This window comes from Meleagris gallopavo, chromosome 1, assembly GCF_905368555.1.
Source record: "Meleagris gallopavo chromosome 1, MGAL_WU_HG_1.1, whole genome shotgun sequence".
Lineage (NCBI taxonomy): Eukaryota > Metazoa > Chordata > Aves > Galliformes > Phasianidae > Meleagris > Meleagris gallopavo.
Window position 1 is genome coordinate 164,211,089 of NC_139404.1, and position 24,922 is coordinate 164,236,010.

The window sequence follows — 24,922 nt, forward strand, 5'->3', positions numbered from 1 at the left end:
GGCAGAGACAGTGAGCCATTAGTGTTGGCCTATTCACTGTGTATTATTCAATGAACTTCCTCATCTGTGTGGCAGATTAGTGTCTGAAGAAGCTGAAATGGAATCGTGTGGAAAGGCTCATGAAATTAGTAAGAAAGCAGGATGGATTTCCAGGCCTCAGGTCAGATGCACATTACAGAGCATGAGGGCTTGAAAACGCATATGCGATAGGATAAATGATACGCTTGAGGTACTGTGGCTTTTGGCAGCATTACTATGTTTAACAGGGAGGAGGAAGGGCACAGGTGTTTTGTCTGAAAACACAAAAGGTTCTGAAATTTCTGTCTGCGTCCTCTAATCTGCTGAGCCAGCCAGCGCACTGGAAGGCAAAGCAGACGTCAATCCAGACTGAGAGAGCAGGAACGACCCACCACACAGGTCTACTCCCTCACACCCGCACCCAACCCCACACAACCGGCGAGGCGCGCGCCGGGACAAACGGGCGCCCAGCCCTCAAACCCCGCCCGCGGCGGGGGCGCGGCGGGCGCCGTCATGTGACTCCCGCCCGCCTCCGGAGGCGGAGAGGGAAGCGTCGCGAGAGCGGCGCGCGCCGGGGGCGTGGCGTGGCGGCGGCGGGGCGCTGCGGTGCGGTGCGCTGGGGCGGCGATAGGGTTGGCGGCGACTGGATAGGCGGCGGCTGCTCCGCTGCTCCAGGAGGAGAAATGGCGGCGGGCGGCGGACGCTGAGGACAGCGCTCAGGTACGGGCCGCCCGCTCTTCTTCAGAGAGAGGGGGCCTGCCGCTTCCGGCGGGCTACGCTGAGGCCGGGGCGCCGATTCCCGGCCCGGCAGCCGCCACAGGTGGCTTCTTCCTTCCATCCCGGAGGATGCTCCGGCCCTGCCCTGAAGGAGGGGGGAAGCCGGCGGCTTTTTGCCTTCCCTGGGGCGGCGCGGCGGCTGGGGAGAGCCCGCTAACGGAGCGGGGGGCGGCGGGGAGGCCTGCGGCAGAGGTGGTGCGGGGCTCGGGGGCAGCTCTGCGGGGATTGCGCTGTGACTGCTGGAAGCGCCTGGCTGTAATACGGTGGGCTTGCAAAAAGCGGCCCCTCGATCTCTTCTTCCCAGCCCTCAGGGTTAAGAGGAACGCGGCTTGTTTACTTCCTTGACTCTTTCGAGGGGCTTTATAAAAAAAAAAAAAAAAAAAAAAAAAAAAAAAAAAAAGGTCAAAGTAGTTGTTTTTTTTTTTTCCTTTTCTTTTCTTTTCTTGTAGGTCTCTCTGGTTTCCCTTGGTATCAAATGGAATCACGGTTGCTTTGGTGTTATGATTCTTACTGAAGCTCTGAGATGTTATCAGAGTCAGTTAGGGAGAGAAATTATACAAAGGTTTGGGTTGGAAAGAACCTTAAAGATCATCTGGTTCCAATCCCCTGCTATAGGCAGGGACACCTCCCTCTAGACCAGGTTGCTCAAAGCCCCATCCAGCCTGTCCTTGAAAGCTTCCGGGGAGGGGGCATCCATAGCCTCTCTGGGCAACCTGTTCCAGTGTCTCACCACCCTCACAGTCAAGAATTTCTTCTAATATCTAATCTAAATCTACCCTCTGCCAGTTTAAAACCATTTCCCCTTGTCCTTTTGCTACCCGCCCTTCTAAAAAGCCCCTCCCCATCTTTTCTGTAGGCCCCTTCAGGTACTGGAAGGCCATTATATGGTCCCTCCAGAGCCTTGTCTTCTCCAGGCTGAACAGCCCCAGCTCTCTCAGCCTGTCCTCATTGGTGAGGTGCTCCTGCCCTTCATGGCCCTCCTCTAGACCTGATCTGACAGTTCCACATCCTTCTTCTGTCAGGAGATCCAGAACTGGACACAGTACTCCAGGTGTGTCTCATGAGAACAGAGTAGAGAGGCAGAATCACCTCCCTCGACCTGTTGCTGCAACCCAGGATACAGCTGGCCTTCTGGGCTGCAAGTGTGCATTGCTGGCTCATGTAGAGCTTTTCATCAACTGGCACCTCCAAATCCTTCTCAAGTCAAATTCTGCTCTATCTGGAAATGATCAGTGGTAGCAAAATCACAGTTAACATAACATGTTCCTCTGTCTTATGCTGGGGAATTATCTTACATCACTTCCTATTTATGGGATGATTTCAGATTTGTACAGGCAGCCTTTCACAAAATCACAGAGTTGTTGGGGCTGGAGGGGACCTCTAGACATCACCTAGTCCACCTCCTATGTTAAAGCAGTAGTTTTCAGTTTTTAATCTAACAATAAATATTACCAGTATCTAAGTGATTATTGAGAAATTAAGTATATTGAGAATTGGTTCAATTTGGGTGAATTTCTTGATTTGCAGGCAGGGTGAATTTTTTCAGGCCTGAATTTTGAATTTTGCCACCTTGGTTCATCCCCCTTAATATCTCGTTGTCCATGGATTCTTTAGTTGAAAAAGTGTAGTGATGGAATGTGTTACTCAGTCTGGAATAATAATTTAATCTGATTATTCCCTCAATTGGCATGTTTATAATCTGAAAACAATACCTCTTGAGCTAGGTATTCTCTGGTCAAGCTCTTTAAAAGAAGGAATGCTTCTTTGAGTAGATACCGGTGCTTGGGGAGTAACATAGAATCACAAAATCATTCAGATTGCAAAAGGCCTCTAAGGTCATCTAGTCCAGCCATCCATCCATACCCACCATGCCCACTAACCATGTCCCTCAGTGCCACATCTGCATGCTTCTTGGAACTCTTCCAGGGACAGTGACTGGAGCACCTCCCTGGCCAGCCTGTGCCACTGCCTCACCACTCTTTCTGAGCTGAACTTTTTCCTAGTTTTGAGACCTGACAGATGCACTTACCCCGCTCTGCTTAGTTTGAATGTAGCTGTGGTTGAGACAGCTTGTCATTTTTATAGACTTTTTCAAGACTGCCAACCCAATTAGTGAAAGTGACAAATCATTAGAAAAGAGAAAGAAGCGTCTTGATTTCGCAAGATACCAACTATTTCCAGGCTGTTTTGTTTGTCAGTGTTTTGACTTCCTTTCTGGTTAGTTCTTAAGTTTGGGTACTTCAGCCAACAAAATAATTTTGTACATCTTCAGCTTTATGTTTTCAGCTTTATGTTGTATTCTTAGATAAGTGGAAATGAGTGACACAGAGCTGTGACATACCCCAGGTGATGAGGAGAACCTGTATGGTACAGATACTGAAGGACAGGGTGCAAATGAGATAGAATGGCTGTGGTGCTGAGTCGGGGTAAAGCACTACGGTTGGTCCTCACCATCTTTCCACATCTTAGCGCTGTGATTTACAAAGCTGTTGCTTCCATGAGGTGGATGACACTGCAAGTGGCTTAGTGCGGATGCTTGGATCTCAGCATTTGCTAGCTGATGCCATAGGAAAATACTTAACCTGTTGCCCAAAGATAGTGTACCTGTAGGCTGCTCTACATGAGTAGATACTGCTGAAACTTGCATGGTTATAGAGTCATCCTTGTGACTTTTCTGTTGGGCTTTTTGTAAGCATCAGTCCTCATATGGCAGAGCATCAGAGCACATACGGCTTGCTTGTATTTGGCCCTGTGTGAGACCAGCCTTCCCACAGTTGGCTGTTCTGAGGACAAGGGTGTGTATAAGAGTATTTCCCTGGCATGATTAGATTAACCAAACGGATTAGCCAGTTAAGATAGAGCAGCGGGAACAAGTGAAGAGGTGGTTTTTTTTCTTCTTCTTGTTATTGTGTTGCAGTTTGAGTGTAGCTGCTTTTTTTTTTTTTTTTTTTGAAGGTTCTGGCAAGTTCATCTTTATGAAAGAAAGCAGAAATTAAGGTGAAATGTGAATATATATATGGGTTCTCTTCATTATTATATGCTTGAGGAGGCTTTTACAGTTGCTGACAGAGGAGAGAAGATGAAAACCATAATGACCACATGTCAGTACTGCTCTTCTTATTTGCATTACATGTCCTCAAGAACAAACCTGTGCTTGTTTCTGTATAAAGACTAAAGATGTGCTTGAGATGAGATCAAGAAAACAAAGCTGGTCAGCCCTGCAAAGAAAACCTGTGCTTGCTGTGGTTGTGGATTTTTTTTGCTTTCTTAATTATTACTTTTACTCTGCAGTCAATTTTACATGCGTTTGCTCTTTAGTATATTTTGGATAGCTTATGTTTTGGATAGCCTGAGTTGTTTGACCATGCAAAAAAGATGAAATACATTGCATGGTCCAGGAATCTGCTGGTACACCTCACCCCAGTATCAACAACAGTGGAACAATACTTAATACAACGTTTTTTTTCCACCATTGCAGCATTGAAATCTACTTAAATAAACATGTTGGAACTAACTGTAATGTGTGGGCTGTTCTCATTTTTAATATTACATTTTGTGCATTGTTTTATGTTAAGGCAGGTGTTTTTTTTTTTTTTTTTTTTTTTTTTGCAGGGACAGCAGTCTGGATTGTGTGCTGCTTAGTCTTTGTTTGAAAATGTTTTATTTCCTATCAGTTCTTGCTTTGTCTATTTGTGTTTTCAAAATGCATACTAACAAACTGGGGAAAAAAAATTAATCAGTGAAATGTTTTTGTAGGTGTCTTTGAGCTGACTTGTGCTATCGAACACTAAGATTGATAAAGTCATGGATATCTACACAAGGGCTCAGAACAGTCGAATGAAACCAAGAATATCAGTGAAAAAGGTAATTATATTTAAAAATAATAATAATGTCATAGATTTTTGAATCCTTACTGCAGCAGTCTGATAATGAACTAAGTAAACTTTTAGGTTTAGATGGTGGGTTTTCTCTCCCCCTTTTTTTGTAAGCTTTAATTTTGACAGACTGATCTTTCAAGGAGGCATAAAACTTCCCTTGTTGTATGCATTGGGTTACTTATCCCAGTGGAGCCTGGGAGACAAAATACTGTAGAGAAGGGTTGTGCATGCTTTTTCTTCCTCTCTTCCTTTTCTGTTTTGAGATGGATACAATGAAAGTGATGTACTTGAATGTTAAATTTTGCCTTGTTTGTGGAGAACAACTTTTTTATTTTCAGCACACATTCAAACTTACGTGTATGAAATATATAGCAGTCAGTGACAACTGCCCAATGAAGTCTATGTTAGGTTTTACTTTAATATTTTTAGATTTTTTTTTTATTTAATCTGGCTTATTCTTAGGTTTACGTGACTTTCTGGGCAGTGCTTTGGTGAAAAATAGTCTGTTTAAGCACTTGTGAAAGATAATTATTTTTTTTTTTTCCAAATGTATTTATTTATTCTTTTCAATTTTTTCCCCTTAGTTTGGAGAAATAAACTACAGCTTCCTCAAGTGAAAGTATTACATTGAAGTTTACCCTGAATTAATAAATTGATTTATCCAGTTACCAGTGAGGCTGCGGATGCTCCCTCCCTGGAAGCATTCAAGGCCAGGCTGGATGGGACTCTAAGCAATCTGGTCTAGAGGGAGGTGTCCCTGCCTATAGCAGGGGGTTGGAACTAGATGATCTTAAGGGTCTGTTCCAACCCAAACTATTCCATGACTCTGTATTTCTCATAGTAGTCAAATGCAGAAGAGTTTTCTCCTGGATCTTCCCTGATTCCTTCCTGACTTAAAAGTGTGTGCAGCGTTGAAGAGGAGAAATTAAACAAGGAATAGTTTTGTCGCCTAGAAATTGCATTACTTTTATTCCATAAAACACATTTTTCTTTCTTAAGGAGACAGTGTATGCATTATAGATCCTGTAGAAACAGCCTGAGAGCAAGGATGTGCATGATGTGAGTGCCAGGCAGTTAATCAGTTTCAAATTCAGAATGATAATTGCTTTGTATTAAGCAGTTTATAATTATGGGTTATCTTTTAGCTTTAAGACATGATGTATACAATTTTTTATTGGTTATGTAAAGTTAAAGTTGTTTAACCACATTCGCTTTACATCCCTAACTTCATCATAAAGTGCATTTTAGAGGATGTTATTGATCTCCTATTTGTTTTTATCATAGAATCGCCAAGGTTGGAAAAGCCCTCTAAGATCATCCAGTCCAACCATCCAGCTATCACCAATATTTCCCCACTAAACCATGTCCTTTAGTACAACATTTAAATGTTTCTTGAATTGATTCTACCACCTCCCTGTACAGCCCACTCCAGTGCCTGACTATTCTTTCAGAGAGGTTTTCCCTAACATCCAACCTGACATTTTCTTCCTTCAATTAGAGAGAAAACCCACACATAACTAAACAAAACCAAAGTCAGACAAAAATCCCATAGATTTTTTGGCCTTTGCACTGCAGGAACATCTTTCTAATAATTACAATGATTCCTCACTGATTGGAATGGTTGTCTAAAAATACTAGTTTTGTGAATTGCTCTGTTAATTGCCTTTAAGCATTCTGGACTGTGTGATTCTAGCAATACGAGTTCTTAGGTGTCTTGCAGAATTCTACGTTCCCATGCAGCTGAACTCTGACGTTTTTATCTCTAGCTGCTTCCTCTTGATTTTTCCCTGGAGGATAACTAGTTTTAGTTTGTCTCTTCAGTTCTTTTTCACAGACCCAGGCAGTGGTCTGATGAGAATCACAGTGTATTTCATAGAATCACAGAATGGCCTGGGTTGAAAAGGATCAAAATGATCACCTAGTTTCAATCCCCCTGCTATGTGCAGGGTCACCAACCACCAGACTGTCTTCTGTTGATTCTCAGCTCGCAGTCTGATTCCTGTCTTCAATAATACTTAAAATGAAAATGTTGCACTGTGTGGTTGTGGCGTTTGCATTTAAAGCAGAAGTTTCCATTTTCATAAAATGACTTGAGAATATTCAGTCTATTTTAATCTTAAAGCATGTGAAATCAGGAAGAAATCTCCTGATACTTAAGTGCAGAATAAATGTCATCTGCCCGCATTGGACTTGATTTTTTCAGTAGGCTGTGGAAGAAGTGAGAGTTTTTCAGGTACTGTTGGTGATCATGGAAATCTCCTTCTGCTAGCTTTGCAAAAGCAGTTTTCTCCAGTGTTGCAAACGTCTTGCAGGTTTGTGGGTTGTTTGAAATGTTAGAAAGCAGTTATTTAGTTCATTAGACTAAGTAGTATGCAGTTTCTTCTACAGTGCAGGATCTGTAACTAACGACTCCTTGATTTACTGGCTACAAAGGAAGCAATGCAAAACTTGAAATGCTTCTTTTGAGCTGGAAGAGTGGTGAGGATTTTCATTGTTCAGGTCAGTTTTGCTCTGCATGCCTTTTAGGGTATTTTTCTTTGCTGTTACTTTGACTTAGTGCAGATTCCAAACATACTCTTAAAGCAGACTTTCCTGTCAGGCATCTGAACAAGGAGTATATGGACCTGTCAAGTAGTTTTCTTGTGTTCCTCTTGTCTGTATGTAGAAGTATATTGTTAGTGGTTGTACTGTTTACAAAAGCAAACAACATCCTTCTGTTGAAGATGACTTCTTGTCCTTACCTACACTGATCTGCTGATCCTGAGGACTTGCTGTTTTCGGTTTTCAATTTAATTTGGTGTGGTTGAGAAAGCTTGCTTTCATTGCCTGTTGGGTTGCAAGTTTTCTCTGAAGTGAAGTCTCTGTCGAAAGCATCATTTTGATAATACAAATAAGGTTATCAAATATAGTCTCACAGTTAATGAGGGGAAATGAAAACAGAACCCCACAAAACAGAACAAAAAGCCCTACTGCAGATTTTAAGTCTTTTTGAAGCACACTGCTTTGATGATTCCGAATCTTAGGAATTCCACTACTCACACCAAATTTATACCTGTTCGTTCACAAGTATCATTATTCTTCAGCTTGTTCTTTTCCCTTTGGCTGATGTTCACCTTCATGATGTATTTACAGTCGTAGATCTGTTCTCTGTTAGTCTTGGTTTTTTTGGAAACTGTAAGCTAAAGGTTTAGTCTGCTTTTGTATGAAAGCCTCTGCGTTCAGTGATTATCCTTCATAGTCCTCCCTTCTGTGCTTGTTGTGAGTTAATCTTCTTTTTACATGTGGATGATATGGTACGTGCAATTACAGAGGATGCACTCAGCAACTCAAATTATGTCAGTTACCCAGCTAAAGGATGCTTACTGGGGTCACGTTTGCTATTTTCAGTTCTGCATCATACTGATTGTTTGCTTCACTGTTGTGATGAAGAGGCAGAGTCGCATCTCTTGTTTCCCAGATGTGACTTCACAGTTCTATTTAAAAGCTTGCTATTCGTTTTTAAGGCTGTAACCTTGCACTTCATATGTTTGCATTTTATACTGCTTTCACCTTGAGCTTCCTTTATATGCTGCTCTTGCTTTAATCAATGATACCTGCTCATTTCATATTATCAGCTTTCATCTGTACCTTTACTCTTTTTTTTAATAGTAATTATTAATATTGATGATACTTGACCTCAGTCTCAAGATAAATTATGAGGACATTGGTTATTGGGTTGCTAGCCCATACCTATTACCTTCTAAAAAACCAAAAACATATGCTGCCAGGCCTTCATATAGGCTTTTATGGCAGTTCTACCAGACCTGAGGGAGATCTTTTTATTATTATTGCACATTTCTTCCTTGCTCTTTTACACCCAGTATTCTCCAAAATCCTGGATTTTCTAACTTAAACTACAGTAACTCTTAACATCATACTTTTTTTCTTGTTGTCCATCCTGCCTTTTCTTTCAGGATATTAAACTAAGGAAAAAAAATATGTATATATGAAGTGTGTAATAATTATCTACTCTAAGAAGTGGAGAATAATTTTCAGTTTTTACCAAACTGGGTCACTGTTGGGTTGCAGGGAATTTCCAGGTCATGTTGTCTGACTTTTTTTATTACTTAGTTTTGAGTGCTGAGACTGATTAAATTATTGTATAAGCTGAAAATGAGCTATTTCAGCAAGCTGATTTGACTGCTCAAGTGACTTTTTCTGTTAGATGGATGGGTGAGAGTCTGCTTCTACATTTGCTGGCGGAGAGCCTGTCAGCAGTAACAGCATTGCAGCCACCTGTACATCTGGATGATCTGGAGGATCAGAACCATTGTTTGCATACCTTGGGAAGTATAAAGATGCATATGTATTACAGTAACTGCAATTAAATACGTGGGGACAAAGTTAGAGATGAAAGTAGGGATTATTTGAATGACCTTCAAGGTGCCCTAAATGCATGTCAAAACATTTCAGTTACTGGTTCTTACTTTAGCATAAAGATGGCTGTTTTGACTGCTTCGATGTTACTTGGCCTTTTCTGTAAATTTAGTAATCCCAGCCTTGCTTGCTAACATGAAATCTGTTTTGTTAATTTCAGGGGTCCTGAATTTTGTTTCTGTCTTAGTATTTTAAAAATGCTTTCCTAATTTTATATTGCTATGAACATAAGTGTGGTGACACTGATGGTATCAGTTGAGCTTGCAGTGTATTACTACTTAACACCTTTGTTCTTAAGAAAAGCAGTCTTTCCAGAGCCTTAATTATGATAAGTAAGGTCAGCTTTTACCATAAAGGGATTACTTTTGCTGTGGGATTGTGAGATCCCAAAAATGCAAAGCTTTCCCTGACTATGTTTGGTTTTCTGGTACTTGTGCTGTTGTTTAAGAAGCTGTGCAGATTTGAAATAGCTTAAATTTGATGCATTTCTCACTTAATTTGTAACAGGGCAGTCATATGGAGAATAAATAACTGGGTTAACAATGCATAACCAAGTCATAATCTCAGTTTTACTTCTTAACCTTTTCACTTGGTAGGGGACAGCAATTTTAAAAGCCAAAAGGAGAAAATATTACAAGAAATAATTACAAGGAATTAAGTTCTTTAATTTTTTTTTTTTTTAATAGAATGGGGAAAGAAGATACGCAGAGGGTTTCTTTTTTTTTTTTTTTTTTTTTCTTTTTTCCCCCTGGTTTGTTTTCTTTCCCTGTGACTGCTGAAGCCATCTCTATAATATTTCATGGCTAACTTAGCTTTTCATGCTTTTTAAGGAAAACCTGATAGAAAAGTTCCATATATGGGCTCTGATGCACGGAATGGGTGGGCCTTCGAATTTCTTCTTGGCTTTATCTTTCTTTTTTTCCCAAATTTGCACTTTCTTAAATCTTAGGATCTTTTAGGAGGAAGTTTTTTACTCAGAGGGTGCTGATGCACTGGAACAGGTTGCCCAAGGAGGTTATGGATGCCCCATCCCTGGAGGCATTCAAGAGGCATTCAAGGCCAGGCTGGATGTGGCTCTGGGCAGCCTGGTCTGGTGGTTGGTGAATCTGCACATAGCAGGGGTTGAAACTAGATGACCATTGTGGTCCTTTTCAACCGAGGCCATTCAATGACTCTATGATCTTTTTTTTTTTTTTTTCCTTAAGTACAGAATGGTCACATTGCTTTGGAATAAAATTATTTCTTGAAGAAAATAGCTTATGTGTTTACATTTACTTCAGAACATGGAATTTAATAGTTAAACCTGATGATTGATATGCGAAGTTTGAAACAGTGCTTAGAACAAGGAAATTAAGGAGGGGCCTAGAAAAGCCTCTTCAAAACTGAAAATAACTTTTTGTCTTTTTTTTCCTGTTGTTTTTCAGAGCTTTGGTGAAGGTGCACTGCACTCTATGAAGTCACTGCTGCACAGCAGAAAAGAGTTATGCAGTGTATCAGCAGAAGAATGTTTAAGTCGGGAAGAACAAGATAACTTTATTGAGGTTTGGCATAACCTGATCTTTTATATATGTTTTTTGGTTATGATGTAAGATAATCTAGCTTGTCGCATGCAGGATAGTAAATGTGAACAGTGTTGCAACTTACTGACAATTAACTCCTTGCCCTCTGTTGCTATTCTTGCATTCAGTCCTTGAAATCCTGAAAATAACTGTAACATTTCAAGATGATGTTTCTGTGCTTTGTAGGAGTTGTGAAACTAAATGACAAGACATGTAGATAAATTCTGTAAGAATTGTGTGACTGGATGCTCAGCATTTGTGAGCATTCCTGTGTTCAAGTTGTACGGATAGTACCCTAACAAAGTAGCATTTTGGTCCAAGTTTGAAGATGAAAGCTAGTGGACTGCTTATATTTCCCTGTGCTCAGTGTTAAAAGGTAAAGCTCCAGCATTGCAAATCAGGACTTCTGTGACATGAATACATATGGGCCAAAAGCTGAACTAAGTCTGGTGAGGGGGGGAAAAAAAAAAAAAAAGAGTAGACTCAGAGAATTCAGAAGTATCTCGGTAAACCTTGAGCTGTGAAGACAACTAGATCTGTTTGAGTTACAAAATTTAAGACCAATTTCTCCAAATAGAAAACAAAAAAGTAAGAAGCACTATGTAATGTGTATCTCTTAAGAGCTGTAGAGGACTACTGAGTAGTTGACAGGCCTGACAAGGAGCCTTATAGTAGGGGAGCATGACCTGAACTTGTCAGGAAGAAGAGCTGAAAGAAGGGAAAATGAAGCAAAAAAAGACTTAGGAAACTGTTAAGGAAGGATAGTAGTTGGATAAGGAGTAGGAGGAGGAGGGAAAGAAGCAGACTGTAGGGCTAGCAGAAAATGAGGTAGGATCACCTGGACAACCCCAAGGATTTTTGGACTTTACTTTTTTCTTTTTTCATTTGTCTTTTTTCTTTTGCTTTTTTTAAGCAAATAACTGACAACAATTAAAATGATGGGAGAAAGATAGCTTACTATTATATGTAGTTACCTTATTAGCTCAAGCAATTGAAAACTTTCTGGTTGAAATATAAGAGTTGATGGAAGAAGCACAAAACAGGTGATTTTTTTTTTTTTTTTAATTCATTCGAGTGTACGGAGTAAGACATCTATTTACAGAATAATGTTAAAGAAACAGGTTACTAGGTCTGTGAAGACGATTGCTTAAACTTACAAAAATTCTATTTAGGTTTCCTATGCCATTTCAATTGATCTTATCTTTGTCCGTGGATTCTGGTAAGCTTCAAATACAGTGTCATATACACTAAAAGAAAGGCTTCTGTTACTGATTGTCAGTCCTTCTGGAAGGATTTCCAGCCTAACCACCAACATTTTAAATGTCTGTACTAGTTTCAGGTCTTAAGGGTGTTTATTTTTTTTTGAAAACTGGCGATTGAGCATAATAAATCTAGATGTTGTAATTGAGACAGAGATTAGTAGACTCAGCAGTTTCTTTGATGGCAAAGTATTCTTTGGGAGAGGAAAAGGCTCGTAATCATTATTTTGAGGAAGAGGAAAGGACCTGTAGAAAGACAAAAGGGTATACACCCACTAAAAAAACATCCTAATTTCAGCAAACCCTAAAGCCTCCCAAAATGTCCGTCAGAGAAATGTTTTCCCTCCAAGTCTTTAAATTGCTAGGCCTCTTCTTCCGTTCATACGGTAGGTGTTGTGCAGATGAGGTGTCTTCAGATACTGTATGCATAAAAGATGTAGGAGCTAAAGGGTATATCGCTGAAAAAGGATCATTTAATAGCAAGGAGAACATGATGCCATAGAACTGTGATTTGCTAAGAGCCATTTAGAATGCCACTGCAAAAGTGTTAATTTAGGATTTTGTTGTAATTGAAATCCTGTTTGCATCCACTTATCTGTAAGATGTTTTGTGGGAGGCCAACGTAGTTGCATGATACCACCTGAAATAAGTCAGAATTTTTAATATGTTAACATGATTTCAGTTTGAAAGGTTTTTTGTTCCCGTTTGCAGAAGAAAAAAACGTGCTTACTCAAAACTCAGCTGCAGTACAAAACAATTGTTTTTCAGCCATTTGTTTTTATTGCTCTTTCATAGTTTCTCTTGTATGCACAGGTAATTGCTGATCCAGTTAATAAGTGATTATAAACATAGGGGTGTTCTTTGCTGGTTTTAGCCATGAGAAGCCTCTCACTAATACAGTCTTAATGTGAACTGTGACCCAAATACTTAAAAATCACTCACTCAATTGCATAGTGCTCTGAAATAATTGAATCCCAGCCACATCAACTTCAACTCCAAACATAGAATCATAGAATCTGTGGAGTTGGAAGGGACCTTTATAGGTCATCTAGTCCAACTCCGCTGCAATGAACAGGGACACCTACAGCTAGATCAGGAGTTCAGACCCCATCCAGGCTGACCTTGAGTGTCTCCAGGGATGGGATATCAACCACATCTCTGGGCAACCTCTTCCTTTGCCTCACCACCCTCCCTGTAGAAGGCTTTACTTATATAGAACCTAGATCTATTCTCTTTAAGCTTGAAACCATTTTTCTTTGTTCCATCATCACAGACTCTGCTAAAGAGTCTGTCCCCTTCTTTCCTGTAGCTCCCCTTTGGCACATTGAATGGCTGCAACCAGTCCACGTCAGAGCCTTCTCTGAGTCTGAACAGCCCCAGCTCTTTCAGCCTCGTAAGAGATGTGATCCATCCCTGGGGTCATTTTTATGGCCCTCCTCTTGATATGCTCCAGCAGGTCCATGTCTCTCCTGTACTGAGGACTCTACATCTGAATGCAGTACTTCACGTGTGGCCTCACCAGCGCAGAGTAGAGGGGCAGGATCACCTTCCTTGCCCTGCTGGCCACGCTTCTTTTGATGCAGCCCAGGATATGTTTGGCCTTGTGGGCTACAAGGGCACATTGTTGGCTCGTGTTCAGCTTCTTGTTCATCAGTACCCTTAGGTCTTTTTTGGCAGGGCTGTGCTGAGTCCTTTCATCTTCCCCCAGTTTGTATTGGTAGGAGGGGTTGCCTTGACCCAGGTGTGAGGTATTGCATTTGGATTTGTTGAACTGCATGAGGCTCACCTGGGCCCATTGCTCGAGCCTGTCTCGGTCCCTCTGAATGGCATCCCAACCCTCCTGTGTGTTGACTGCACCCCACAGCTTGGTGTCATCAGCAAACTTTGCTGAGGGTGCACTCAACTTCATTGTCAGCGTTACTGATCAAGATTAAAGAGTATCTGTCCAGGCACTGACTCTTGTTGGACACTACTCATCACTGATCTTCATCCAGACATTGAGCAATTGGCCACCACTCTCTGGACTTGATCCTGCAGCCAGTTCTTCTATTGAACAGTACACCCATCAAATCCATATCTTTCCAATTTGGAGAGAGGGATGTTGTAGGGTACCATGTCAGAGGCCTTGCTGAAGTCCAAGCAGGTGACATTGGTGGCTCTTCCCTTGTCTGTTAATGCAATAGCACTATCATAAAAGGCTATTAGTTAGGTGACGCAGGATTTACACTTGGTGAAGCCATGCTGGTTCTCCCATATCACGCCCCTGACTTCCACATGCTTTAGCATAGATTCTAGAAGGATTTGCTCTGTGATCTTTCTCGGGACAGAGGTGAGACTGACAGGTTGGTAGTTTCCAGGGTCATCCTTTTTACCCTTAAAAATGGGCATGATGCTGCCTTTTTCCACTCACCAGGGTCTTCACCTTATTGCCATGATTTTTCGAATATCATTGAGAGTGGCTTGGTGACTGCATCAGCTGATTTCCTCAGGACTCTAAGATGCATCTCATTGGGACCCATAGACTTCTGGATGTTAAGGTTCCTCAGGTTATCACAAACATGATCTTCACTTACAGTGGGAGGGATGTTACTTCCCCAGTTCCCTCCTTCCAAACCAAGCATTTGAGGGCTGTGTGATGAGCAGTTATCAGAGAAGACCAGGACAAAAAGTACCTCGGCCTTCTCCTTGTCTGTTTTTACCCAGTTTGCCTGTGTCCCTCACTAGGGGGAATACGTCCTCCTGGACTTTCCTTTTCTGGTTGAGGTGCCTGTAGAGTCCTTTCTTCTTCTTGACATCTCCTGCCAAGTTTAGTTCATGCTGGGCCGTGGCTTTCCTGACCCATCCCTTCCTAGCCAAGCAGCTTCCTTATACTCTTCTCACATCAATGGATGTGTTAATATTTGTGCTCCAGTTCCTACAACCTCATTTTGAAAATAAAAGCTGCGTATTTTTAGTAGCATGCAGTTACTCAACTGATCAGTCATTAGGGAAATATTAAATGAAAATGAGAAGATCTGACATCTGAAACAAAGTTTTCATAGTTGAATGTAAAGCAGATCATAAGCTGATGTCAAAGAATGAAGATAAGACAAAATACTTAATGCCTTTGATCTGTTAGCGTTGAATGAAATAAGATGCCTGTAAGCAGAATAAAAGAAAGCAATAAAATATCTCTATCCACAAGTCCCCAAACCCATAATATAGTTGACATTTCAGACATATAGCAGGCTCTTGAGCCTGACAAGACCTTCTTAGTGCCTGAATACTCTAATCCTTTTACTTTAGAGGGTCTCTCTACTTGGGTATGGCATGCAGACACACAGCTTAAGTCATCTGCTGTGTTTTCGCCTAAGGCTAATCAATTTACTTGGTAAATTGTCTGTGTTAAGGTTGTGATCTCTTCAGAATATCCAAACGTGTCAAAGTTTGTTAACATAGACAGATTTCGGATGGGAACTGGTTTATGCATGTCCAGCTTGAAGCACTGATCTTTGCAAAATCATCTTTAACAGACTTAATGGGATGTTTATGTGTTGCTAAATTTCAGCAAGCAAATAGACCCCTAGAAAGAAATGAATTTAGTGTGTTTTATAAGTTGTATGTGCACCTTAGTCTGATTTGATCTTTCAAAAGTCAAATACCATAGCGCTACTATATGCGTATGCAGTATTTTTTGGGTAAGCTGTGCTACCCTAACTTGTGAGTTTTGTAGTGGCAGAATGAAGATTAATGATAGAAATGTTATGAGCTAATAGTTTTACAGAAAACTACGGAGTTATTTTCTGAATTTCAGTATGTTCATGTTTTTATTCTGCAGATTACATTCATAGGTTTTGCTGAAGAGATGGGTACTGCTCATTTGCAGGTATAGTATATCTAGATTGGAAAATAATGTTTTTCAACACTAGTTATTTCTTGTAAGTAGTGTGTAGATTTTTGGACAGAGAAAGTTTGATGTTTGAGATATGAAATATGTTTATATTGAATTTTTGAAAGCATAATCATTTTCAACATTATTGAGAGGTTGAAAATTATTGTTTGAATATGATCATTAGGGTTTTTATATTAAAGTACAGCATGTCCCAGTCTTTGTATTGAAACGGTCTGAAATTGAATACTTAAACTATTTGGTTTATTTATTTGTTTGTTTTCTTAAAAACTGTGTATCAATATTTTTTTCTTTGTTATCTTCTTAATAATTCTTAATAACTGTACAGACTTGTGCTGTATTTTTCTTAAATCTAAAAGTTATCTATGATTCTATGATTCTTTCCAAGCTCATGCTTAAAGAAAGTGCCATGTCCCTGTTTCTATAATAACATGCTTTATTAGAATAGTGTTTTTGCCCTCTAGGAGCTTTGTGGAGGTCCACTGAGGACCTTTGTTGGCTAACTCTTTTGTCTGTAGTTGCATACCTTGTACGATGTGCAGTTGCTTTTCAGTGCTTCCAAGATTCTCCTTTGTGACCTTTAAGCCTCTTCTGTTTCATGAGAAATAGTGAAAATTCTTTGGATGGAAGAGCGGGTTGGTTAGATGTGTGGATTGAATTATTATATTATTGAATTATTAGTGGAATTGAGCTTTATTGAATTATTAGTGGAATTGAGAGAGTAATAGTGGATGGGTTAATAAATAAGGGATAAAAGAGAAACTTTATCAAAATTAGCAGCTGTTGGAGGGGATATGAGATTTAAAATGAAGCAACAAACAACTCTTCATTTTCTTCACCTTTATTTTTCTTGCTCTGTATTCTCAATTTGTTCCTATATTAAAACCAGGAGCTGTCAGCTGTTTCTGTAGAACTTCCAGATGTTCTGAAATCGCTTCAGTTGTGCAAACTAAAAGAAAATGAGGTTATTTTTCTAAAAGATATAAAGAAAACCTTGACAAAACCCTGTGTCATGAAAAACCAGGTAATTCTTTTGTTGTCTTGCATGTCTGATGACATTATATTTGGCCTTTTAAAGAGTTTGATAATACTGCAGCTTGTTTTATTTTGGGATCACAGTAGTATTAGTGTTCTGTGTTTCTGCATTTTTTGTTTAAAATGAGTGTTAGAAAATCTCTAAGCTTTTTGCTTTTAAGTTAAAAGCTATTTTATTAGTTCAAATACTGTGGTGCTGATCGCATCCTTCCGCTCAATTGTTGTCCCTTTCAATGCCGATTTGGAAAGAAGATGAAACTTTTCAAATTGCCCATCTCACCTCTGCTCAGATATGGCTTCTATCCTCTGTGGACTGTCTTCATTGACAGAAAGATGCCAAGAAATTATGAGAATATTGGGTCCTCATAAAAGTCAGTAGGTTCTTCTCCAGTTACAAGTGTTGTCAAAGCAACATATTTTTGGTTATATTGATTTGCATGTTAAATCAAATTGCATTATAAAATCTTGAAGAAATAAATATAAACTGAAATACTGTTCAATATGAACAGGCTTTGAAATTGTATTTTTTCAGTAGTTTCATGACTACATGTTGTCAGAATTATATTCTACAGCCTTTTTTGTTTTATCACAAAAACTTATTCAAATGTAGAAGTCATTAAAATGGGTATTTTCAACTTGCTTTATACATTTATTTTCTTAAAAAAAAATTCTGTATTTCTTATTGTTGACTAAAATGTATGTCGGTTTCATCTGGGACAGAATTGTTTTCTTCAGAGTATCTGGTGTGATGCTGTGTTTTGATTCTAGAAGAAAAGCAGTGTTGATAACACGGTGATGTTTATAGTTGCTGATAAGCAGTGTTGTACAGAGCTAAGGCCATTCTCAGCGAAGGGCCCAAGCTGCTGTGAGGGAACAGAACTAGGACAGCTGACTTAAATTGGCCAAAAGGGTATTCCATACCTTATAAGATCACGTAGAAGGAGTTATGAAGGAAGCAGAAGTTTATCTCGTGTGCTTCTGTTGCACAGGGGGCTTGGTGGTCATAATTCAGGGGGTGGTTAGCAATTGCTTGCTTATCACTTGTTATATGCATTCATATATGTATAAGTATGCATACATATACTTTTATATTTATATATATTCATAAGTATTATCTGTTTCCTTTTCTCTATCTTAGCAAATAGCTTTATCTCAACGAGTTCTACTTTTTTTTTTTCCTGATTCTCTCCCCTATCCTACTGGGAAAACAGGGGAGTGAGCAAACAACTGAGTGGTGCTTAGCCACTGCCAGATTAAACCACAACAATATGTTGAAGGAATCCTTTGTCATTCCTGATAGTTGAGATTATTCCAAGACTTTTTTTGCTTTCTTTTTTCTCTTTTTGAAGAACCAACTTCCTGAAGTGCTTTGTGTGATGCGACTGGCTCCTTCATTCCCAAAGATCAAAGCGGACTATGTATTTACCTTGCTGAGCAAATATACCATGGGTGTAAGACACACAGTTGAAATAAACTCACTGCAAAAACGTCAAACAGAGACATCCCGGGCAGAAGATGATGACACTAATCAGTCGGTTTCATCAATTGAAGATGATTTTGTCACTGCTTTTGAGCAGTTAGATGAAGATGAGCCCTCAAAGATGCAAAGTGTTGGTAAGTACTTGCAGTCTTACAGAAATTGTTAATTGATGTTTAAGCTGTCAGGATAAGAAAAGAAGTGTGAGTAATGAGAAGTGTAGTTTTTTTGTGAAGTGATATTATGCAATGTAGTGTAATTTGTTGCTGTTCTTTTCATAACAGCTTATTAAGTCATAAACCAGAGATCCTAATCTTCACGTCAGATGCTGATAAAACAGAATCATGTACTTTGTATGCTTAAAAAAATACACAACTTCATGAATTTCAGGGAGTTGTAGGGTTTGGGGAAAAATGTAACATTGCTTTAATTAAGAAAGGTAAACTACTATATTGCAACAGTAGCAAGTCCAGACATTGCTGTTCAGATCTGTCGCTAGTGTAATTTCTGAGTAGATTCTTGTTTTTGAAGCAGTTACTATTTTTTCCTCCTCAGGGACATGCAGCTCTACTTCTCGAAGCCATCGAGATGCCTCTTCACAGACCATCCCTGGTCAGTGTTCGGAAGCTGTGGACTCGAAGATCCGGTTGGGTTCTGGATGTCAAAAGTCGTCATCTGCTAGATCTTCTGCTTTGTTTGATGTGTTGAGACTTAAGGAACTGTCCTCAGTAAAAAATTCAGTTACAACTTCAATTTCTGATCCTTGGATACAAAGGAGTTTCTATAAGCCATATAACCCTTCTGATCAAGGTGTAAATTTTTTATGTAAAACGCTGTTTTCCTCCTCTCCAGCTGAATCTTCTGAGTCGAATTGTTCCAGCCCAAGCCCCATTATCTTCTTAGATGAAGAAGGGTATCAGAAAAGCTTGAAGGCAAAGCTTCAGCTGCCAAAAATTCCAGTAGTGAAAGACGGTATTGAGGATTCAGACTCAGAAGTTAGTGAATTTTTTGATAGTTTTGATCAGTTTGATGAACTAGAACAAGCCCTAGAAAAATCTGTTAAAGTTACTAGGGATCCCATCTTAGGGAGCCTCTCTCAGAAAAGGAGGACTGCCCATGAACAGTTGTGTTCTGCTAACATTACAATGAATCCTCAGAAATTTAAGTTTGATCGTCCTATTCTTCCGGCCAATGTAAAGAAACCAACTCCTCGTAAACCAGAATCACCATATAGCAGTGTCTTTGATGTCCCAGATTCCCCTCGCCCAGTTAAAACATCAGGGGAAGAGAACGGAGGCTTGTTCAGCCCTATTAGATCGTCAGCGTTCAGCCCGCTAGGGGGCTGTGGTTCTTCTGAATGTTTATGTCGTATCAGTCTTGGTGGAGATGAGACAAGTCAAAACCACCATGATGCACTTTATAATACTTATTCAGAATATGCTGATAGTGTTTCATTTGAGATATTGGGTTCTGTTTTTCAACCTGACTCTTCATCAGAACTTGGAGGAAATGATTCCAGATGCAACAGGATCACTTTGAAAGAAGAAGATGATCAAGCTGCAGATCTCAGAAAGAAAACTGGCAAGGAACCAGATAAACAAGCAAAATCTCAACATAAGTCATCAATGATTAGAGAGAGCATTCAAAAATTTGCAACTGACTTGGTTGAAAAAAGTTTGGGCAGTGCTTTTAAGGACCTGCAGAAAGGTGTTTCTTCATGTACCAATGCACTTTGTCATTTGGCTGCTAGGTTGACATCTTCAGTCTTTCAAATGGCTTTCTATGAAATTGGAAGACGTAGAGCAATCTCCCTGAAGGAGCGTGCTATTAATGGGCTAGCAAGCTTTTTGGTGAGTGAAGCTATAACTGGTGCTTTGAAAGAACTGCGACATGTAAAGAAACAAATGTTTACCAATACTGTTGCTAGATTTGCGGCAGACCTTGCTGAAGAACTTGTGTTTGAAGGAATCATGGAAGTATGTCAGTTTTCGTATCCATCGACTCCTACAGCTGCACAAGTTTCTTCATTTTCTTATGAAGATAAAGTGGTAAGATCCTATGCCAGAGATCTGTCTGAGTCTGTCATTCAGGAGGCTTTTATTGAACTATCTCAGGTTGATGTCACCTTCACAACGCAAGCGGCTATTAGTGTTTCCATGGACAATGTTAAATATGTGAGTGCAGAAAGTATGCTAGAATCAACACGGACCTCCACGGTTCTTCCTAATTTTAATGATAGGGTAGGGCAGAATCCAATCCAAGATTGCAAGAAGGCATATACAGTACATCAAGCTCTCTTTTGTACCTCTGGTGTTGTAAGTTCAATATCTGTTCCCTTAGCTGGAAGAGCTCTTTGTCATTATCAAGCTTCCTCTGATACTTGTAAAGCAAAAGTATGCACTGCTCCAATTTCTGATGACAGTATGAAAGTATACAAAGGCTGCAGTCATCCATTTTTTACAAGCAGAAAAAGAGAGGAGGAAATATCTTCTTTCAAGAATATATACCTTACTTCAGATCACAATCAAAGTGTTGAAAATAATCCATCACTCTTACATAACCAGAATGATACTAAACAAACAAATAACAGATCTGGAATGAGGAGTAACTCAGAATTAATAAATGGGTCAAAAAACATTAATAGTTTCTCTGGAACTATGGTAGATATGATAGTAAATGAAGCTTATGAGGCCATATCCTCATCTAAAGTAACAAAAGGAATGGAAGAGTATACAGACTTCTTAACAAGAAAAATAGTAGATAAGAAACCTTATGTGCAATATAGCGGTGAAGATTTCCCCAAGAATGTGTTTGCAGATAACCTGGCCAAATATATCATGAAACAATCTGTGGATGAAAGTAAAACTGTGTTACGCAACACTAGGGAAAATTTATCGTGCAATGTGGGCTCACAGACTCATGCAGATATCAGTGGAGGAGAGCAACGTGTAATAAAGAAACAAGAGGCAGAGAAACAAAATAATGTTTCCGTAATTGTTGAACAACAGATGCCTTTGAATAATCCATGTAAATTGCTTACTCCAACTAATTCTGTTCAGTGTTTTTCAGAATCTAGAGATTGTTGGCAGGAACAAAAAGGATACCGATGTTCTTCAAAATCACCATCACCTTGCTCCACTGTGACTTTAGCTAGGCGTGTTCTAGAGGATGTGACTGACGCAGGAAGCTGCTCGATGACTTACTTAAACAAGCCCTCAAAAAAACATGATAGTCAAAAATCATCATCAGGACCTTTGACTTACAGGCAAGCTGATTGTTTTCTGCACGCAAATAGCTTTTCTTCAGTGATGTCTGGCAGTGAAGATGCTTTGCAGATGGTTGATAAATCAAGTATCAAAGATGGAAATAACAGTTTAACACCTGACACTCCCCCACCAACTCCTTTAGTACCATGTCAAGCTAGTTCTGAAAGAAACCTAAGAAAACTGTCTAAGAAACTCAAGGGAGAATTAGCAAAGGAATTTGCACCTGCAACACCACCATCTACACCTTACAGTCCATCTGTTACAGGTTCATCTGAAATTGAACGTGACTCTTTGGAAAATGAGGAATTCATGCTGAAACTCATGCGGTCTCTTTCTGAAGAAGTTGAAAGTAGTGAAGATGAAGATCACTCTGAAATGATCATTGAGAAAGAAGAACGTTCAGAAAAAACTGTTCAGTATGCAGATTACTTAGCTAGTCGTATAGTTTCAATAGCAACTGAAATGGCAGCTTCCCATTTAGATGCTAAAACAAATGAAAGAGAAGCTGATAGACAAGTTCAGTTGAGTATGCAAAACAAAAACTGTGGATATACTGCATCTGTAAGTACCCCAGAAGAGACATGCAGTTCTTTATGGAATTACGCAGGTGATATGGCAGGAAAAGTCATCAATGAAGCCAAGAAAATGGTGAAATCAAGGCACTGTAAACTGTTAAAGTTGAAACGTGTTAACTGCCAAGTGGATTGCCTTTATCTCAGAAAGGGTGATAAGGATCATAGTTCAAAGGAGGAGTGTGGCCAAGTGCAGGACCAGTGTCCTAGTGAGAGAGATTCATCTGTACTTTCTTTACCACAAGGTCCAGACATGATAGGTTTGACATCTAAGTACCCTAGCTGTGAAAGTGTGACTGATGAATATGCAGATCATCTGATTCATGTTTTGAAAAGAGAAGGTGGTAATGCCGAACTGTTAATGGATCAGTATGCCAGCAGGCTTGCTTACAGGTCTATCAAATCAGGCCTACGGCAAGCTGCTAGGAAAACTAAATTGAGATGCAACAGGAAGATATTTCCTGGGCAAAGCACACCGGTGAATGGCAAACTAGAACTTATCAAAACAATGAATAAAGATGCAGTACAGCAAGTGAAAAGTGGCATTCATCACTGTGCAGACCAACCTCATGAAAGAAGTATCAGCATGCAGAGAACAGAATGCATGGAATTGTTGCACTTTTCAGAATCTCTTGCTTGCAGCATAACGCATGATGTCAGAAAGAAGTTGAAACTATCAGGAGCCTGTTTGCCAAAATCTTTGACAGATTCCTGTCTATATAAAAAGACTGAATTTGAGGAAATTGCAGGGGATCTTATTAAAACAAGATTTCCTAGGACACTTCTACCTTTTTCCCCAAATCATAAACTGTATCATAGCACGGGCAGTTTGAATGAAAATGGTTACAGTGAAAGCATAATTCAAGCTATAGAACAGTACGCTAGAAAAGTAGCAGATGATACTCTAGAAATGGGTTTAGAATCTGCTGGTCTCCAGGTTGCTGAAAACAGGAAAAATGGGGATAGGCTTTCATATACTGAGAAACTGTCTCCTTTTTCTGGAACTGTCTGTAGATGCTGCAGTATGAAGGAACATCAGTACTGTACAGAAAGCGTATCTCATCACTTACCTCTACAAGATTCCTCTATTCCAGTGAGGCATTTTCTTCATTCTAAGTTGGACAGTGTCTGCCAAAAACCAAGAGTCTTTCAGCTTGATATTCCTAAAATTCATGTTGATGTAGAACAGAAGACAATGTTCTCTGATAAGGTGGTTGCTGCATCTGTCGAAAAAGCAGAGGGAGAGCTGAGTTATGCAAGTGTGGCAGCTGACAGTGGTATTGGACAAGATGGAGTCAGTTTTGCTGAAAGCCTTACTACTGAAATAATGACATCAGCTATGACTAATATCAGTCAGGCAGTTAACATAAGGTAATAATTCTCTTTTGTTGCAGTCTGTGCCAGAAAAAAAGAGGACTGTTAATACAAACATTAATGTGTTTAGAAGTTTTTTTTGTTGTTTTCTTTAAGAAATACAAATTTATGTTCTGTGTACTTTGTTTTGTTCTTATACTGGTATACAAATTATTCTTAACAAGAGGAAAAAAAAAACAAATATTTTTCCACCTAGGGAAAATGGAAGCTTGAAACAGATTTCTGCATATTTCAGCATGCATGTGTTCCAGTAGGTGGCTTTATATTTTGAGCTTATTATTTCAACTTGAAATACTATTATTTTTACCTACTGGAGACCCTTCAGGTTTTATTTGTGCTTGAGCCATGAAATAATTCTTATTTGTTCCCTTCTTGTATTTCTTTTTCTGTATTGAAAAATATAAGTAACTTATTTTTGATTGTCAGCAGGCACATCTGGTTGCATCCACACCAGCTAGTACTTGATAGAATGAAGAGTTTATTTTACTTATGAATGTTGTGATATCATCCTTATTATTGGAAGAAGAGAACCTCTTACAAGATAATGGTTTATTCTGTAAAATAGTGATACAGTAGGCAAAGAACAGGCATTCAGATTTTTGTATACTTAGCAAAGGCTATTTTACTGTTTCTTTTAGTAGGCCTGTGGATAGGGAATAGTGCCACAGTAACTTCAGGGCAGGGAGCAGCTGTTTGCAATGCCAAATCATTTATTTTCCTGGTTTCTAGCAGGGCATCATAGAAAGTAATAGAACAGACCTTAATGTGGCTTAAGGTCTCTGTGGGTCTGAATTCCTTTTTTCAGGGTTTGGTGTCACATGCAAATTAGCTTCTGCCCCATAAACTTCAGGGGAAGATTTTTGGTTTTGGAGGTGATAGCTGGGGGGAACATTTGCAGAAAACAGTAAGCTCTGTTTTTATTTGTATGGCCTTTCAATGAAGTCATGTAACTAAAAATTCCAGTAGTGTGGAAATTGTATATTGTGTCTCTGTACCAATGGGGTTGGATCCTTAATCTGTCTGTGACAAACAAAAAAGTAACATGGTTATATTCTTCTAATGTTTTTTCTGGTCTAGTATTAAATGTGGAGGTTGGTGGCCCTGCCTGTGACAGGGTAGTTGGAGCTTCATGATCCTTGAGGTCCCTTCCAACCATTCTGTGTGATTCTGTAATGTCTACAGCATCAGAGTTGAGGCTTTTTTAATTGCCTTTTATTATTATTTTTTTTTTAAATTGCCTTTTATTTTTAATTAATAAAAAAAATTAGTTGAAATTTCTGATTAGAAATGCAAAATTAAGGATTTTACTATTTTTTGTCTATGACAGCATGGAGATATTAAAGCTTTAACATGACAAAAAATGTTCAAATGCTTCTTACAGCATCATCTAATGTATGTCTCT

At 39.4% G+C, this 24,922-nt stretch overlaps 1 protein-coding gene across 3 annotated transcripts in view; it reads left to right on the top strand.

Annotated features, from left to right (window-relative positions):
• The first annotated feature begins 545 nt into the window (after positions 1-545).
• The window catches only part of AKAP11 (A-kinase anchoring protein 11), a 40,114-nt gene continuing 15,737 nt past the window's right edge, over positions 546-24,922 (top strand). For 2 of the 3 annotated variants that reach the window (XR_014880985.1, XM_085215809.1), the window contains exons 1-7: positions 546-738; positions 4,552-4,659; positions 10,514-10,630; positions 15,725-15,772; positions 16,686-16,820; positions 18,181-18,445; positions 18,864-23,517. Coding sequence is in view for 2 of the 3 variants with exons in the window: in XM_085215809.1 (XP_085071935.1) it covers positions 4,600-4,659; positions 10,514-10,630; positions 15,725-15,772; positions 16,686-16,820; positions 18,181-18,445; positions 18,864-23,517 (5,279 nt within the window). In the remaining variant the exon portion in view is untranslated. The remainder of the gene's footprint in view (positions 739-4,551; positions 4,660-10,513; positions 10,631-15,724; positions 15,773-16,685; positions 16,821-18,180; positions 18,446-18,863; positions 23,518-24,922) is intronic. The other variant, XM_085215808.1, reaches the window with a different exon arrangement.